The following is an 18,457-nucleotide window of genomic DNA, read 5'->3' as shown; positions in this document are numbered from 1 at the left end:
TTTTGTTTGTGTATTTTATTCTTTAGATCCCACATATAAGTGAAATCATATAGCGCATAATCTTCTTTTCTCACTTCATGACATATTACAAACATATTTTTACAGCAGTTAAGATGTGTCCAAACTCTAACTCGTAATGGCTCCACCTTATAGTTTTAAAAACACTGCTGTGGTCTGTGCCATGACTCTTTGCTGGGTTTTGTTTTTTGTTTTTGAATGGCTAACCTCTGATTGCTGGCCTTAAAGGTGAGTAGCTTTTGGCAGCAGACTGAGCCAGGGTCAGGGGCAGACAAGGGCTGTCACAAGGACGAGTAAATGACTGGGCAGGGTGAGGAAACCTGTCTTCCTCTCCAAGGCCCCTGGGTTCCTGGCTGCTGTGGGTCGGGGAGGGCTCAGAGTCCCCAGCACAGCGGGGACGGTGAGTGAGCCCTGCAACTCACCAGGGTGGGCGTGGACGCACCTGTATACGTTCGGACAGGATCTGGGTGAGTAGCTCCTCAGGCAGCACGCAACTCAGGAGTCCGGTGTCCCCTCCGACACTCGGGCTGACACTGAGCCGGCGTGGCGTTGGCCCTGAGGGGAGGGGACTGGAGGAAACCTGTTTGGTGGGAGAAGGACCAGGAGTTAGAATCCAGCTAGGTGCCCCAACAGCTCCTACACATACAAGCCTTATGACCTCAGGAAAACCATATAATCTCTCTGGGCCCCATTTCCCCATCTGTAAAATGGGGGCTACAGTATAAAATGGAATATTCCTGCCTTCCTTAAAGAATTGCTACAAGCTTCAAGAGGGAACACTGTGCAAGGTGCTTTGTGTATATACGAACAGCACCCATTTGTTCATTCACTCAACAAATATTCATTGAGCAACTACTATGCACCAGGGTCCCCGCTAGTGCCAGGGACACAACAACACACAAGTCTCGCAATGTTGCTGCCAGTGTGGTCCTTACATTCAAGTGGGGGAGACAAAAGAGGGGCAGACAAATATGCAAATCAATAATACAATGTCAGACAGCGGTGAGGGCCAGGGAGGAAATGTCCAGGTAAGGGAACAAAGAGCCATGACAGTTGGACAATGGCTATTAAGAAAGGGTTGTCACAAAGAATAAATAGAAAGGGTTGTCACATTACCTGTAATGTGAAAGAACGAGGCAAAATCCTGACCGAAGAGTCTTTCTGAGAGGGAAGAGCAAGTTCCCACAACACACGTGGACTGGTGGGTGTTTGGGGAGCACGTGGGAGCCCAGTGTGACGGGAACTGAGTGAGCAATGGGGAAGCCGGTCAGGCTTAGAGTCAAAGACCTAGCCAGGCCAGAACATGCGAGCTTGTCAGCCACAGTAAGGAATCTAGGTTTTATTCCCAGCATTGTAGGAAGTTGTGGGCATGTTTTAGCCAGACAGAAGATCGGACTTTGATTTTTTAAGAGAGCATTCTGCCTGCTGCATGAGGTAACAAGAGTGGAAGCAGGAAGACTAGCGAGTCAGGTATCTCCGTGGTCAAGGCAGGCGACAATGGCAGCAGGGTCCGGGCGGACATGGGGGGTGAGCAGAAGCACCTGATAAAGGGATTGTGGAAGGAGAGCCAATAGGACTTGAGGTGGGAGGTGAAAGGAGAGGCATCAAGAATGACTCCTTGAGTTTTGAACTGAGTAAACTGAAAAAGGGTGAAGTTATTTATTAAGAAAGGAAAGATGGAGGAAAAAACAACTTTTTGTATTGTTTTGGTTTTGGGGGGAGGGAGCAAAACCACTTTTTGGACATGTAAATTTTGAAATGTCTCTAAGCCATTTGATAGAGATACTGAACATCATTTGGGTAAATGAACCTAAGCTTGGGGAGAATCTAGGGTTGGAGATACAAATTCGAGGGTTATGAGCATAATGAAAATACTGAGGTATTTTAACATTTTGTTTGAATATTGAAGAAAACATGTAAGTATATGAAGAAAATACTTACGTATTTAACGAACTGGATTAGATCACCTATAAAGAAAAGGTAGACACCAAAAACAAGAGTAGCTGACTTGGTCCTAGCCTACTCTGGAAAACTAGTGTCTGAAGGTGGAGACACTCATGGAGGAGGGGAGGCAGCCATTGAGGAGGCAGAGGGAAAGTGGAGGAGCGTGGTATTCCAAAAGCGAAGTGAGGAAAGCCTTTCTAGGAGGGGCTGTCAGCTGCCAAGAGATCATGGCAGATGAGGACAAAAAACTGGCCATTGGATTTAGCAAGACGAATGCCCATGACCTTGGGGAGGGTAGCCGGTGAAGTGGGGAGGACGAAGGCCTTGTTGGATCAGCTGAAGGGAGAACGGTGGTGAGGACAAGGAGGCAATCGGGCAGCAATTCTTCGGAGAGAAGTTGAGAGATGAGGTAATAGCTGGAGGGGAATCTGGGGTCATGGGAGCGCAGTTTTTAAAGATGGGAGGTAATAAAGCCTGCCTAGATGCTGATGGGAAGAATCCAACAGACAATAGGAAAAAAAAACAAATATAGAGAGAGATTATTGCAGGAATGCAGGTCTTGAGTGAAAGAGAAGGGATGGGGCCTGGTGCAGAAGCAGTTACTCCGCTGCAGGGAAGGCGAGCGCTGGGCTGGCAGGAGGGCTGTCTGGTGGGTTTGGCAGTGGGAGGGTAAGGCCGTCTGCTGTCTTTGGCTTCAGCACCTGCTACTCTGCCAAGACTGTTCTCAAAGTCTCTGGGCACCTGGCTCAAACTCTCTGACCTTCTTTATGGCTTTTTAAAAATGACTGATGGTTTAACCTAATTCTTTTTACACACCTACTTGTCACCAATCTCATTTTATTGCACATGTTTTAAGGTGTGGCGACGTCCTTCATCGGACTCTCTATGCAACTTGAGTGCAGAGACTTTACTTTTACTGATCTTCACGTTGCCACACCCAACCCAGTGCCTGTACTGTGACAGTCACCTGCTGAGCACCTGCTGGAAGAACCTCCCTTCCCGGGGAGTGGTGGGACAGCGCTCAGACCTGCCTGGAGAGGGCGCCCGTAGGAATGACATTGTGCTGACAGGGCTGCAGGATGCTGAGGAAGATGGGGAGCAGGAAGGACCCCAGACCTCCTTCTGGGGGGCCCTGATTTGTACCTGTGGTGTCTCGGGCGGGTGCTGATGCTGCTGCTTCTGAGACCCAGAGGCGTGGCTCTCTGCCTTGCTTTTGCCAAGCAGCACGCTCCCACGCACAGGCTTTGCACCTTTCGTTTCTGGGGTTATCAGAGGGGCTTCTGAGGTTAACTTGCCCAGGGTCTCAGTGCTCAGTTGTATCGGTCCAATGGCAATTTGGGTCGAAGCAGTCTCCTGGGCTACACAGAGAGAGTGGGTTTATACTAAAGGTCACCACAGGATAATAAGGACGTAACAGTGGGGATGGCCGAGTGTGGCTGAGAGAAGGGGCTCCAGCCACTGAGGACCAGATGATGATGATGGCTCCATGCAGAGCCTGGCCTGGAGTCCAGGGCTCTTCTCTGCTCAGACCCCCATTAATCTGCCTCACTTTCTCTTCCAGTCCAGGGGGCAACCATTTCTGAAACTGCTGGTAGACTACAGCTCTGCCCTGGGAACCTAACCCCTGACCTTTTGTGGTTCTAGGCCGCGGGGATGCCAATGGGTAGCTTGGGTAGGGCATTCATTCTTGCTTCCACAGCAGAGCTGCCCAAATGAACAAATAGGCTAATTAATAACAACGTACTCTTGGCAAACCTGGCTTTAACGTTAATTTCTTCCGTTACACCTTTGGCCTTCCAATCAGATCACCACTCCTAAGGACCCCGCCCACTGAGAAGTTCCCTTTCGGAATCAGTGGTTGATGTAATTATTTACAAGAGTTTCCGTGACAGCTGTTCAGAAAAACTGTTATAGTGCCTTGCGCCTTGCGGACAGACTCCTGCCCCTCCGAGCTTCTGGCCCGCAATGGCAAGTCCCGTCTCACGGTGTCCTCTGGGTCCCGACTCTACATGGACGGACTGCCTGCGCCTGGAGGAGGGCCCAGCAGACGCTGTGGGGCCCTGAAATGTGGTGATGGGGCTGCCTGCTTGGCCACCTCCGTGTTTCTCCAGCTCTTGGGCAGACTTGTTACTCAGGACAATGTTCCTTGTCAACACCCCCAAACCTGGAATTTATTTATAAAAAATTGTGTATTTATTCTTATATGTTTGAACTTCAGTCACCTTCAAAGTACTCCCCATTTGATGTAATACACCTATCGAGACAATTTTTCCTGCTCAAAAGTTTTTCAGCTTGTCGACTTCGATGCCTTTTAGGGCTTCTGCTGTTTTTTGTTTCACCTCTTCCACATTGGCAAGATGTTTCCCTTTGAGGACTTTTTTCATCCAGGGAAAGAAAAAAATGTTGCTCAGGGTGACATCAGGTGAATAGGGAGGGTGGGGCACAGGAGTCATGCTGATTTTGGTCAAAAGCTGCTGAACACTCGGCACAGTGTGGGCAGGTGTGCTCGTAAATCACCCATCGTGAAGCTGGCAAACACACTGAAAGAGTCTTCAAAAAAGAAAATTAACTGAAGCTGCATGCGGCCTCTCACAGCAACACCAGCTGGTTCACTGATACAGATGGGATCCTAGAACACTCACCTATTGGGGAGAGCCTGTACTACAAGGGGCCTGCCCTCCAGAAGAGAATTCTGTTTTGGGGGGGTTTCCCCTCATAAGCCCTTGAGAACTCTCCCTTGTGAGCTGTCACTATACATTGCTTTGCTTTATCTTTTCAAGTGGCTCCCTCCTCCCCTTCCAGGTACCTGATTATAGGTACAAGGGCCTCATACAGCGCCTGGGAGGACTGGGGGTTAGGGTGGACAAAGTGTCTGATGACATCAGGGGAGTAGCTGTGCCCAAGTTCTGCTCCAGTTATAGACCTGCACGGTCCTATGTTCGTCCAGGCCCCTTCGCCCCCACCCCTCCAGGCTCTGCTTTGAGAATGGCACCCCAGCCTCCTTCCATCCCATGCCTGCTCAGTTTGCCGTAAGTCCCACTCCGCCCTGGCCCATCCCGCCTTCACTGATCCCTGTGGGTTCTCTTCTGTGCCCTCCTTACAGCTTCGCCTTGGCTTGTCCGTAGCATCATTCCTCTGCGGCTTAAAAAGCCAGTTTTTCCTGATGCAGACTAACACAAGTTTTCATTGAACCTTTCATTTCTTTCAAGCTGTCTCACTTCTTCTCTTTCCTTCACTGCCCACTTTCTAGAAATAGTGGTCTAGACCAGCACTGTCCAATAGACATATAATGAGCTATATATGTATGTAATTTAAAATTTTCTAGTTAGCCATATTAAAAAAAGTAAAAATTGATTTTAATGGTGTATTTTACTTATCCCAATACATAAAAAATATAAAAATTATCAAACATAAAAATACATAATAGAATACAAATATAATCTAATACAAAATAACAAAATAATATGAAATATAAATAAAAGAAAATAAAATATATAATATTTTTCCTGTGCTATTTTGCAGGCTTTTAGTCATGCCACGTCTTCAAAACCCACCACATACTGTACACTGCATCTCCATTTTTACAGCGCATCTCGGTGTGGACTAGGCGGCCAGTAGGCTCCGCACGGGACAGGCAGGTTTCGATTTACCGCTTCCTGTCTGGCATGGCCTGCGGACTCCACAGCAGACTGCACATGTGTGTTTGGGCTGAACCCCCTCTTAAAAGGGTTTTCTTCGAAGTCCACAGTGACCTCTGAACTCTGACCTACAGTAGCCCTCTTCTCAGGGTTCATTCTATTTGAATTTTCAGCAATCTCCAATTGTGTTCCTTTAGTGATTCAATACATTTTAAAAAATAAATCTTTACTCTGCACCTACTATGTGCCAGGCAGCATTCTGGGTGCTGCATAAACATTAGTGCAGAAAGCTAACGCAAATTTCTGCCCTCAGAGGCTTCCATTCCAGTGGGGGGAGGGAGATGATAAAATGAGTAAACGCAACAGCATGCTCACTAGTGACGGGGGCTACCAGGAAAATAAAGCCGAACAGTATGTGGACTCCACAGGGCTCTGGAGAGGCCTGAAAGCCCTGCTTGTCCCTCTCCCTGCTGCAGCCTGGACTTCCCTGCCACCTGCGCCCCTGCTTGCCCACCCCTCTGACTTCCGCTCTGTCTCTCAGCCACCCCTGGCTTCTCCTCCACAACCTCCTCCTACAATGGAAGTGCCCCCAAGGTCCCATCCTGCCCTGTCCATCCCACCCCCGTCTTTCTGGAACTTTCTGGGCTGACTTCCTCTACTCTGATGGCTGCACCTGTCACTTTGTTGAGGAAGACCCTGGTTCTGCCTGTAGATTGCCATTACGTTCTCAGACAGGGAGCTCAGACTCACGTTTTGTCAGAGGATACCAACACAGCTCCAGAGACCTCGGTGACATGCAGTTTGGGAGAAAAGGAAACAAAAATCTAGGAGAAGCAGGATTATAATCCAGCTATAATTCAGCATGAAGGGTAGCAGAATATGCCACTCAGAAGTATGACTCCAGGAGTTCCTGGACGCGGCACCTGCAATCGTGCTGCTGGGGAATACTGACTATTTCGAGTTGTAGGCACTTGAAAAGCAGCAAATGCACAGGGGGCTTCCTCTGAACTTCCTTGATCTGCCTAAAGACAGCCTTGCAAAAGGAACTCCAACTGTCACAAAGCCCCTTTCTGGGAGTTTCATCAAACAGAGAAGATGGACTCTTGACACAGAGGGGAACTGACGTCAACAGCACACCCGGGCAGGCTGCCACCCCTCCCTCCAGTTCCCTAAGGTCCATTCATTGCTCCTAAGAGTCATTTGCCCCTTGAGAGGACTGCGTGCCTCCTCTCCCTTCCCTTTACGCTGGTATTTCATTCTGAATTCTAAAGCCCACTTGGAGTTACTCATTTTCCCCTGAATATCTCCCACGTGTAGGTGAAGTACACATGTTAATACACTTGTGTTTTCTCTTGTTAATCTGTTTTTCTTTAATCACAGGGGTCTCAGCTGAGAACTCAGAAGGGCAGAGGGAGAATTATTTTTCCTCCCTGATATAACTAAAGAGCGATTGCTCTTATCTCCCAAGCAGAGTCTTTCGTTCCCCTGAGCACCCCATGAAGAGGTACTGAGGGGAGGGGGCACGCCTGAAAGCCCCAGCCAGTTTCACCAACTGGCAGGCATCCTGCACCGTTGGGGATGGTGTCACCTTAGGAGTATTTCTATAAATACTCCGATGCAGCCAGGGTTTCTGACCTGTGGTAGGTAGGCCACACCAGGCCTCACCCCTGTGGGTTCAAAACCTCAAGTAATTTTCCTCTCCAGCAAACTTTCTCCTCCTCCTGCCTTCCCTGTCTTGGTAAATGATGCCATTCTTTTCCCGGTTTCTAAGGGTAGCAATCTTGGTGGGATCTTCAATTCCCTGCTCACTGGTGACAGCCAGGTCCGCCTGCCCAGGCCCGTTCATCATTGGCTTCGTCTACAAGACATTACAAGAGCTACTTTCTAACTGTTTCTCCCACAGAATGGAAACCACACAACTCTTTCCTTCAAAATAAAATCCAAATTCCTAATTTTGGCATCAAGGTCAATTACAATTGGCCTCAAGCTGCCTTCCCACCTCTAATTTCCTGTCAGCTTCCCCACTTTCTCTGTTGGGAATGTCCTTTTTTTCATCTTTACCTATCAATACTATTGTGCTCCCTCGAAGGCCACGTCCATGAAAAGTTCCCCAAATCACACTTGTTGGCACCCCCTCAGCCCCGCTCACTTCGTCACAGAGCCAGCACTTCTGTTGCATTATTTTCCTCTGCTCTGGATGAGCACATGTCTGCTCCTCTCCAGGTGTCCCATCCCCAAAGGTACGGGCCACGTGTTACTCATTGTCCTGTTCCCTGAAATGCCACGTGAGTGCCAGGATTGGGCGGCCAGGAGAGCCATAGATACTGGGAGAAGGGAATTTTTCTCTGGGCTACTAAGCTAGCAGCTTGTTCTCAATCAGCCTCCAACCGAGCTGTGGGAGAAAAGCTCGGTGGGGGAAAGGGAGAAGAGGGGTGTTAGTAGTGGGGGTGCCGGCCACTTGACCACGAAATGTCAGGGGCAACGGCTCTTACCAGCCTCCTCTCCTTCCCGCATGGACTGCTCTATGGCAGCCTTGATGCAGAGCTCACGGGCCCGGAGCCCCGGGATGCTGCCTTCAGAGATGGCTTCCAGCACGATGGGGTCGATGCTCAGGCAGGCTGCATTGTAGTGCTTGGCAACGCTGGCTGCCGTGGCGGACTTTCCTATAAAAAGGGTCAGGGGGCTGAATTTCAGGGCTTTCATTTGCTCAGTGTTCTAGCCAGAAACTCTAAAGCAGAGGCCCCTCCCAATACAGTGATCTTTCCAAGCGCCCTGCCTCCAAGTCTCTCACGCGGTCAGAGGCAGCAGCAGAACAGAAAAGGGAGGCCTGTGGCGTGAGTCAGGACCATGGGTTCTGCTCTAATTCTACCACCGACGGGCTGTGTGCTATGCACGGCAACACACCCCCCTCTGGGTTTTCTCCTCAGCTTGAAGAGTGATTCTATCAGTGGATCTTCAAAAATCTTGTAGCTCTGCCCTGACTGGTGTGGCTCAGTGGACTGAGTGCTGGACTGCAAATCATAGGGTGGCTGGTTTGGTTCCCAGTCGGGGCACATGCCTGGGTTGCAGGCCAGGTTCCCAGTAGGGGGCACACAAGAGACAACCACACATTGATGTTTTTCTCACTCTCTTTCTCTCTCCCTACCGCACTCTCTAAAAATAAATAAATAATCTATTTTAAAAAATCTTGTAGCTCTTATGGTCTCTGATTCTAACAGAAAGACATTTTTGGCTTAAAGAATAAATCATGTTGATTTTTTTCTCATTTCAAAATACTTGCTCATTAAAAAGAAAGCAGAAATTTCAGAAATAATGGACAGGAGACAAGAAAATAATCCATAATTTGCTGATCCAGAGAGAATTTTGTGTATGGTTGTTAAGTATGCATATGTAATTATTTTATTTATATTTCTTATAAAAAAGAAATGGGTTATGTGGTGGGCGGAATGATGACCCCCTGATGATGCCTACATCCTAACCCCTGGAACTCATGAGCATGCTACCTTACACAGTGAAGGGACTCTGCAGGTGTGATTACATTACGCATCTTGCTATGGGGAGATTCTCCTGGACTGTCTGGGTGGGCCCAATGTAATCAGAAGCATCCTTACAAGAGAGAGGCAGGAGGGTCAGAGTCAGGGCAGGTGATATAACGATGAAAGAAAGGAGAGAGAGGCTGGAAGGTGCTAGCTACAATGCTGGCTTTGAAGATGGAGCAGGAGGTCATGAGCCAAGGACTGAAGGGAACATTTCTAGCAGCTAGGGAAGGTAAAGGAAATGGAGTCTCCATTACAGCCTCCAGAAGGAATGCAGGCCAGTTTGACCCGTTTTAGACTTCTGACTCCAGAGCTGTGTGCAAGCAAATGGGCGTTGTTTTGTAGCACTAACTTGGTGGTTGTTACAGTAGTAATAGGAAGTTAATACAGATTCCAAATAATAAGTATGACATTTTTTCTCACTTAAAACAATGTATCGTGAACATCTTTCTCTTCATTATGCTTCTATGGCACTATTTTTTTTAAAAACTGTGGTAATATACGTACAAAATTTACCATTTTAACCATTTATTTTATTTTATTTATTTATTTTTAGAGAGGGGAAGGGAGAGAGAAAGAGACGGAGAGAAACATCAACATGTGGTTGTCTCTCACGCGCCCCCTACTGGAACCTGGCTTGCAACCCAAGCAAGTGCCCTGACTGGGAATCGAATTGGTGACCCTTTGGTTCACAGGCCAGCGCTCATCCACTGAGCCACACCAGCCAGGGCCCCATTTTAACCATTTTTTAGTGTACTCACACTGTTGTGTAACCATCACCAGTACTTCTCCTTCCCAAGTGGAAACTCTGTATCCACTAAAGAATAACCCCCCATTCCCCAGTCCCCCAGTCCCTGGAAACCACCACTGCACTTTCTGTTTCTGTGACTTCAACTGCTCCAGGCACCTCATATAACTGCAACGATGTCCTTATGGTCCTTTTGCATCTGCTTTGTTCCACTTAGCACAATGTCTTAAGGTCCATCCACGTTGTAGTATAGAATACATCAGAGTTTTCTTCCTTTTTAAGGCTGAATGCTACTCCACTTACCACATTTTGTTTCTCCAGTCATCTGTCAGTGGACATTTGGGCTGTTTCTCCCTTTTGTCTATGGTTAATGACGCCGCTATGACGCTGGGTGCACAAGACGCTGTTTTCAATGGTGATGGTAATTCACTATCTGAGTGTGCTATGGCTTAATTGACCAGTCCCCCGTAATGAGTGCTTCAACTACTCCGGATTTGTTATTATGGCAAATCATGTTGCAGTGACCATCCATGTTGCTAATCTTTGTCTACATCATTAATTAATTTTCTAAGACAAAATTTTAGAAGCAATACTGCCAGGTCAAAGGGTTTGTACATATTTTCCCCCCTCTAATTTTGAATAATACAATAGAAAGAATGCAAGCTCAAATAATTCACAGATGTATTAATTAAAAATGAGGTCTCCCTGCTCTTTCTCCAGTCCTGTATCTCTGAGGTTGGCAATTTAACAGTTTGGAGATAATCCTTTGATATATAAATTGCAAACAAAAAAGTCTCATGGCCTCAAAATGACACGTGCGAGTTTCATCATAAACACAAAAGGGGCCGCCCCTCGGGCGGCAGCGTACCTGACAAGGGCGTCCCGTGGATGATGACGGCGATGCCTTTCTGGTTGTTGGTCGCATTACCTTCCGCAGAGATATCAATGCCCAGGTAGCGAGAGATGACCTTGCTCACGGGGTTGTTCTCCACTTCTCCCACCTCCTCTGAGGAGTGGCTGTCAGTGCTCTGTATCTTGTCAGCTGCAAGTGAAGAACATGTATGTGTGCATGTGCACGTATGTGGACACACCGACTCCACGGGGTCCTGATGGAAACGGGAACGACTTTGTGTTTAAACGTTGATTGAAAATGACACACGCAATCTGCTCTACCCCTCAGCCCCCTTGTATCGAACAAGAGTGCCCTTTTTGGCTAATATTTGCCCACAGCTACTAGGATTGCAAATACAGATGCTCTTTGACTCTTAATTTCATTTGAGGGGGATCTTTTCTTCTGAAAAATACTGTGGCAGAGTTTGCAGCATTAAGGGAAATGGCTAAATAAATGATGGTATGTTGATATTTTAGAATTAATACACAGTTGTGCTTGAAGGCCTGGAAGTTGCATTTCATGGAGCAAAGTGCAAAGGCATTGAACACTCGTCCCACTTCTGCTTAGAGAAAACTGGCGCCAGAACATTAAAATGCTTGGTTACTTTGAAAGACTATTTTTTCCAGGCTGTCGTCATCATCCTCGTCATACAGGTTGTTCTTGAACTCATTCTGCTCTCCCAGGTCGGATATGACGGAGATCCCGTGGTTAAGTGAGGGCCTCTTCATGCTGGTGGAGGCTCCCTGATCCACCGGGGATAGTTCTTCGTCTTCTGCCAGAGAGCAAGGAGAAAAACACAGGGAGGAGTTGGGGGTGGGGCGAGGGAGGTTGGGGGCAGAAAAGCAAAGAGAAAGGAAGAGGAGAATCACCGAGCTGGTTACCATCACTCTGGACTATCCCACTCAATCAAGAACTGCAGCGAATTTCTCTGCTCAGAGTGTTCTACATTCCAATGTAAGAAAATCCAAAATTATTGTTCCAGAAAATTTGGAATATTTAGAAGAGCTATAAATTGTAAAATTCAGCTGCCAAAGGAGATAGATAGACAACGAAATGGTGACAGAGGAATTGCATCTTAATTTTTTGATACCAGTACAGGAGAAGTAGCAACCTCTCATATTTTGAGTTTTTAATTTTTCAAACCAAACTTGTACGTACCAATTTGTAGTCTGCTTTCCCTTAGTTTATCACGAACACTTCTCCATGTTATCGTTAAGCACATCTACCCTTTTGTCTACCCATGGAAGCCGTGAAGCTGAGTAATGACTGTCATGGACTCTGGAGTCAGCGAGACCTGGGCTTGAATCCTGATTCTGCCACTTAAACTGCAGACCTTGTCTCTCAGTGCGTCAGTTTCTCGTCTGTACATGGGAAACCCTCGGCACAGGCCTAGGTATCCAGCAAGTGTTCTAGATCTGTATTAGCTGTTTCTGTCTTAACTCCCCACTAGATTCCAGTGAGAGCAGAATGTGTCCCTCTCTGTGCATCCATGCAATGGGGATAATAGGAACATTTCGTAAGAGTGAGAAATAAAATGCATAAGGCACCTTGTACCTGCCTGGCACCAGGGACAGTTCAAAGAAGCCAGGGCAGTGGCCAGAGCCGGGCCCCTAAGATGAGTTCTCACCGTTGTCCTGCACCAGAGCCTCCAGGTATTTCACCTTCAGCTGCTCCTCTTTTGACTGCTTCATCTCATTAAAGTACTCGTACATTTCTGTGGGCAGCTTCTCCCCAGGGATGCGGGGTGGCAGCAGCAGGGTGTTGTAGGAATCATAGCCCTTCAGTGTCCGCAAGATCTGCTCGAGGAGAACAGGAACTACTGTTGGCCTTGCTCGAAGCTTCTGCTCCTCCCCACAGCCCTCAGCGGGTCTGCTCATCCCTCGTGTAAAGCCCCCGGGCCTGTCTGAGGCCGGTGTATGCAAAGGGCAGGGTCCTTTGGAGGAGTCCAAAGGTAAGGCTGAGCCCTGAACCCGGGGAGATGGGATCTTTATTTTGCTCCATTTGAGCCTGGGCATTTAACATACAGAAGAGAAATTTCTTCTTGTTTTAAAAATAACATATACTTGTTGTTTTGTTTGTTTTTCATTGACAAACGTAAAATGTCATCAGTGAAATGCACATTAAAACGACAAGATACTACTACATATCCATGAGAATGGCTAAAATCCAAAACACTGACAACATCAAATGCTGGCAGGGATGAGGAGCAACAGGAACTCTCAGTTATTGCTGATGGGGATGCGAAGGGTATGACCACTTTGGAAGATGGGCTGGTGGCTTCTTACAAAACTAAACATATGCTTACAATACAATCCAGCAATCAAGCCCCTTGGTGTTTACCAGAGAAATCAAAAACGTATGTCTACACAAAACCCTGTGCATGGGTGCTTATAGCAGCTTTCCTCATAATTTGCCAAAACTTGGAAGTAACCAAGATGTCTTCAGTAGGGGAATGGATAAATGGTGGTACCTCCAGACAATGGGATATTATTCAGTGGTCAAAAGAAATTAGCTATCATCACAAACTGACATGAAAGAAATGTAAATACTAATTAGTAAGTGAAAAAAGCCAATCTGAAAAGGCTATATACTATATGCTTACGATTATATGACACCTTGGAAAAGACCCAGTTATGGAGACAGTAAAAAGATCAGCAATTACTAGGGGTTGGGAGGAGGGGGGGATTAATAGGCTGAGCCCAGAGGATTTTTAGGGCAGTGAAATTACCCTGTATGGTACTGTAGTGAGGGATACATGTCATACATTTGTCCCCATCCATGGAACATATAACATCAACAGTGAGCTCCATGATGTGTCAGTGTAGGTTCATCAGCTGTAGCAAATGTAGCATTCTAGAAAGGGATATTGGAATGAGGGCAGCTCTGATGTAGAGGAACAAGGGGTATATCCCAATCTCAGTACCATCCTCTCAATTTTGCTGTGAACCTAAAACTGCTCTAAAATATAGTTTTAAAAAAAAGAAAAAAAAACCATGAAGGAGCAACTGGAAAGTACACAGCCCAGAACAAATAGGAAAAAAAAAAAGAGGCAGATTTCAGCCCTAATATAATTACATTAAATGTAAATGGTCTAAATATACCAACTAAAGACAGAGACTGCCACAGTGTATTTTTAAAAAGACTCAATTAGCCCTGACTGGCGTGGCTCAGTGGGTTGGGCGTTGTCCCATAAAGCGAAAAGTCGCTGGTTCAATTGCCAGCCAGGGCACATGCCTGGGTTGTAGGTTTGGTCCCTGGCTGGGGACATGTGAGAGCCAACCAATTGACGTTTCTCTCACACATCAAGTGTTTCTCTCCCTTTCTCCCACCCTTCCCCTCTCTAAAAATAAACAAATATATTTTTTAGAAGACTCAACTATATGCTCTCTATAATAAACTGACTTCAAATGTAATGACTACTGTGTACATTCTTCATTGTCTAAGTTTTAATCATAAGCATGTACTAATTTTTCAATTAGTTGGTAAATATATATTATGAGATCACAAAAGAGGCAATCGATTCTGCTCAGGGCAAGGGAGGTAGGTTAGAAAAGGCTACAGAGCGATCTCTAAATTGACAAGGAAGGGTTCGAAGGGAAGGAGGTGCAAAGGTCAGGAGGCAGCTGTCCTGGCGGAGGAGAACACGAGTACATGCCGAATGGAGTCTGGCTGCGGCCCCTGCTCACCTTCTCCTCTATGAGATATTGCTGGTCAAATTCTAAGGAGTAAAACTCAATGGGAAAGTCACAGGGGTTCTTCACCACCACCTCGGCCTCGTCTCCAGGTGCATACGGCAGCAGCGGCCCCAGCTCCAGAACGGAAGGGCTAAATTCCAAGCGTGGCTCCAAACCTTGCCCCTGTGTCAGCAGCGTAAGTTTCTGAGTACCACGTGCAATCTGGAACGTCTGGGTTTGGCTGTAGAATCTCTGGAAAACATAAACACAATACAAGCATCTCAATATTTTTCTGTTACGCACCATGTAACCACTGCTAGGGTGGGATTATTGATCCTATTTCGGTTAAGAGAGAAAACTTTTCTTACAAAATTGCAGGAGAGCAATTTCTATTACAGCATCAATACCGCTTACCTATTAGAGCATGCTGGGTGCTGTATCGATGCTTTACCGCTTGTAGAAGGCCCTTCGAGAGCCTTGCTCACATCCCTCAGACCCCCAGTGTACTGGAACATCCCACTGCCACTACCTGTACCTCTGGGCCTGCACCCCTGGGCTCCCATTTCACGGGCCCTGCTACCCATGGGCAGGGCAGAGCCAGGCAGGGCAGAGTGCTGGAGAAGTAACATCTGCTGGTAGTGGTCCTCAGTCAATGACTCTGAGTAGTTACTGTGTAAAGACCCCAGCTCCCTCACTCTTGGGGACGGATAATTCTGAAGTGTGCATTTTGTGTATTTTCTAAGAGTTCCCAGTGGGATTAAGCTCCAGTCTCCAAGGTAGCTGGCTCACTCATACACCTTATTAGCTTCCTTCTTTTCCCTTACTATCTTCTTTCTACATTTCTATCAGTATTCCATATACTTCTCAAACAATCTGTTTGCATTCAAAAATTCCTCCGGATTTGTTTTTTGGAGAATCTAAATGAACATATTTCAATTTTTTGAAGATACAGTATTAAGTCACGGATAATCTGTTCCAGCATTTATTTCATCTGGTACAGTTATGATCCAAGTCTGGTTGCTGGTGAGGGCAGTTATTCTACTCTGGTTTCGCTGGGGAACCTATTTAAAGAGGCGGGCTCACAGGTGCCAACCCCAGAGATCCTGACTTGATAGGGGCAGGGTTGAGGCTGGGGACTCTTCATTTTTAACCAGATGCCTAGGTTGTTCTGATACAGTTGGGCTCCTGGCTTGGGTTGGGAGGCCATGATTGGCTGCATGATTGGAGGAGCTCCTAAGTATCTTAGCTCAAGGGGGAAAATCAGATGGATGCACACGTACATAAAAATTCCTACTGTTGGAAACGGTACCTTATGAGCCAAACTTCTATATTTTAATTGGGTTTAATGGAAATCTTGCTTGAATTTATCACTTGTAGAAGACCCTTCAAGTGCCTTGCTAGTATCCCTCAGACCCCCAGTGCACTCTAACGTCCCACTGCCACTATCCGTACCTCTGGGCCTGGCTGGTGTGGCTCAGTGGGTTGAGTGCGTGCTGTGAACCAAAGGGTCGCCAGTTCGATTCCCAGTCAGGACACATACCTGGGCTGTGGGCCAGGCCCCCAGTACAGGGCACTTGAGAGGCAACCACACACTGATATTTCTCTCCCTCTCTTGAATGGATTTCATTCATTTCCTTGTTTTCTAACATAGACTATTTTGAACGCGTGTTATGATGTTTAGGAGCTGTGTGTGTGGACATTGGTGATTTCTCTGCAGCTCACGGAGATACAGGTGTGGGTCGCATGGGCTGCAGGGCTAACCAGTTCCTTGTGTAGAGCCCACAAACTCCTCTCCAAGTTGGTGGAAGCATTTTTAAGACTTTGACCAATTCCAACTCAACCTTTATTTAACTGCCTACACAAATAGATTTTTTAAAAACTATATTTACTGATATTGCCCTCATTCAGTAAAACACCCAAAATCATGATGAAACCCCTTGACAGTCTTAAGATTCTCTAAAAATGAAAAACATAGTAATTCTATTTTCTTTCAAAAGGGTTAGGGATGTTTTTTATGATAATAGAACCAGAGAGTTGATTTTATTTTATTTATTTTTTAAGATTTATTTATTCACTTTTAGACAGACGGGAAGGGAAGGCCAAAGAGAGGGAGAGAAATATCAGTGTGTGGTTGCCTCTGGAGCGCCCCGTACTGGGGACCTGGCCCGAAACCCAGGCATGTGTGCTGACTGGGAATCGAACTGGCGACCCTTTGGTTCACAGCCTGTGCTCAATCCACTGAGCTACACCAGTCAGGGCCAGAGAGTTTATTTTAGAATCGATATGAAGTCATTCACTTTTCTTCCTTCTCACTGTAGATTCTTAAGCATTTCCTCAAAGCCATTACCAGCAAAGTCATAAATAATCTAAAAACATGCATCTTTTTTCTTTTAAAAGATTAAAGAAAAAAGCCTCCTAAATGCCTTAAGCTTTGAGAATAAGTCTTTTTAAGTATAATCTTTTGACTTCCTCTCTGGTTCTAAGTTTTTATTATTTCTACTACATTCTTTGTCAGAAGTAGCTTTGTGCTGATTATTCACAAAAGGAATGTTTGTGAGGCCCGGGGAGTATGTCTTCCAGGAAGTACTTACCATTATCAGAACTACTAATGATAACAGCTCATAATTATTGAGACACTCACTACATAAGAGCAGTATGCTGTGCATTTTATTCACATTAATCCAGTTAATCCTCAACATGACTCTGGAGGTAGCTATTGCAGTTGACAACGTCTCACCTGAAACTCTGGGGGCCAGATATGTTCAAATTCAGATTTCCAAACAGGTAAACAGAACACAAATGGCCTATGTTACCTACCAGCCTCAGCAGGGTGTGGGGCAGGCCCCCTGGCATCACAGATATACCATTTCTGCAGATGCAGTGTCTGACTCTGCAAGCTAAGTGGGGTAACTAAAGGTTACATAGTCTCGTTTTGGTTCAGATGAAGTTTCTCTGCCAAATGAGTTTGGGTCTGAAACTTAGGAAATTTGTTTGCAGTTTTTGGAGCTTATTGGATTTCAGAATTGCAATAAGGAATTTTTTGACATATATTTTTTTTCATTTTATCTATGAACAAACTGAAGTGGAGCAGGGTTAAGTAATTTGCTCAAAGCCACACAACCTCTACATAGGTGGGCTGATTCCAGAGCTGGTGCCCTTCACCACCAGGCCACACAGCTCCTATGAGAGCCAGGAGCTGCCTGAGGTGCATGCTCAGAATATGGAGGCACAGGCCACCCCAAGCTCCCCTGGAGACCCAATGAAGCACGGATGTCGTAAAGGTCGAAGAGATTCGGAGAGTCTGAATGGACTCACACTTCTTTGCAGCTTACCTCTTCTTTGGGCATGAATTTCACCTGCACGTTGAATCTCTCACCGGGATCCAAGACCCCAGAAGTAGGCTGGATCTCAAAGATCCGCGTCTTTGGCTTTAACTCAGCATACAGTTTCTGTCTTAAGTACTTCGGCATGTGTTTCTCCAGCTGGTTAATAAATATGAGACAATCTGATCATTATCTATGGAAAGTGGACTTATTCCATCCTCTACGCATTCAGCCTCCATTTACGGAGTACCTCCCAGGTATCGGGGAACATGTTGACACCAGGGGAACAAAGATGATTCAGACGTTCACCAGACAGCATGGCCTGATGGATCCTCAAATGCTGGGCTACCTTTTAATCGGGAGGCAATGGTTGTCAATGGAAGTCCGAGCAGGAAAGGAGAATGACAAGAGTGGATGCCCAGAATTACAAGTGTGGCTGAAACGGAGATGGAAAAAAGGGGACCAATGGGCCACACTCACTCACCTTGTTACATAGCTTGTGGCTGTGGACAAACCATTCACAGGGAACTTGAAGATGATTGGAAAGCTGAATGGTTTCCACAAGGCACTGTCCACACTGAATTGTGGCAAACTCCACTTTCTCACAAGACAGAGTCATAGTTGGAATGGTCACCATGGCTTGCAGACAGATGTGAATTGTTGGCCCCCCAACCACCTAGAGGG

The 18,457-nt window shown here is 46.4% G+C and overlaps 1 protein-coding gene across 15 annotated transcripts in view; it reads right to left on the bottom strand.

Moving 5' to 3' along the window:
- The window catches only part of HYDIN (HYDIN axonemal central pair apparatus protein), a 338,541-nt gene that overhangs the window by 99,706 nt on the left and 220,378 nt on the right, over positions 1-18,457 (bottom strand). For 14 of the 15 annotated variants that reach the window (XR_008425734.1, XR_008425735.1, XR_008425736.1 and 11 more), the window contains 9 exons: positions 18,258-18,449; positions 17,783-17,932; positions 14,463-14,702; positions 12,404-12,572; positions 11,381-11,548; positions 10,753-10,926; positions 8,093-8,263; positions 3,106-3,320; positions 461-598 (listed from right to left, as the gene is read on the bottom strand). Coding sequence is in view for 12 of the 15 variants with exons in the window: in XM_053915141.1 (XP_053771116.1) it covers positions 461-598; positions 3,106-3,320; positions 8,093-8,263; positions 10,753-10,926; positions 11,381-11,548; positions 12,404-12,572; positions 14,463-14,702; positions 17,783-17,932; positions 18,258-18,449 (1,617 nt within the window). In the remaining 3 variants the exon portion in view is untranslated. The other variant, XM_053915151.1, reaches the window with a different exon arrangement.

This window comes from Desmodus rotundus, chromosome 12 (genome assembly GCF_022682495.2).
Source record: "Desmodus rotundus isolate HL8 chromosome 12, HLdesRot8A.1, whole genome shotgun sequence".
NCBI lineage: Eukaryota > Metazoa > Chordata > Mammalia > Chiroptera > Phyllostomidae > Desmodus > Desmodus rotundus.
The sequence above is the reverse complement of the archived record's forward strand: the minus strand, read 5'-3'. Positions and strand labels throughout refer to the sequence as shown.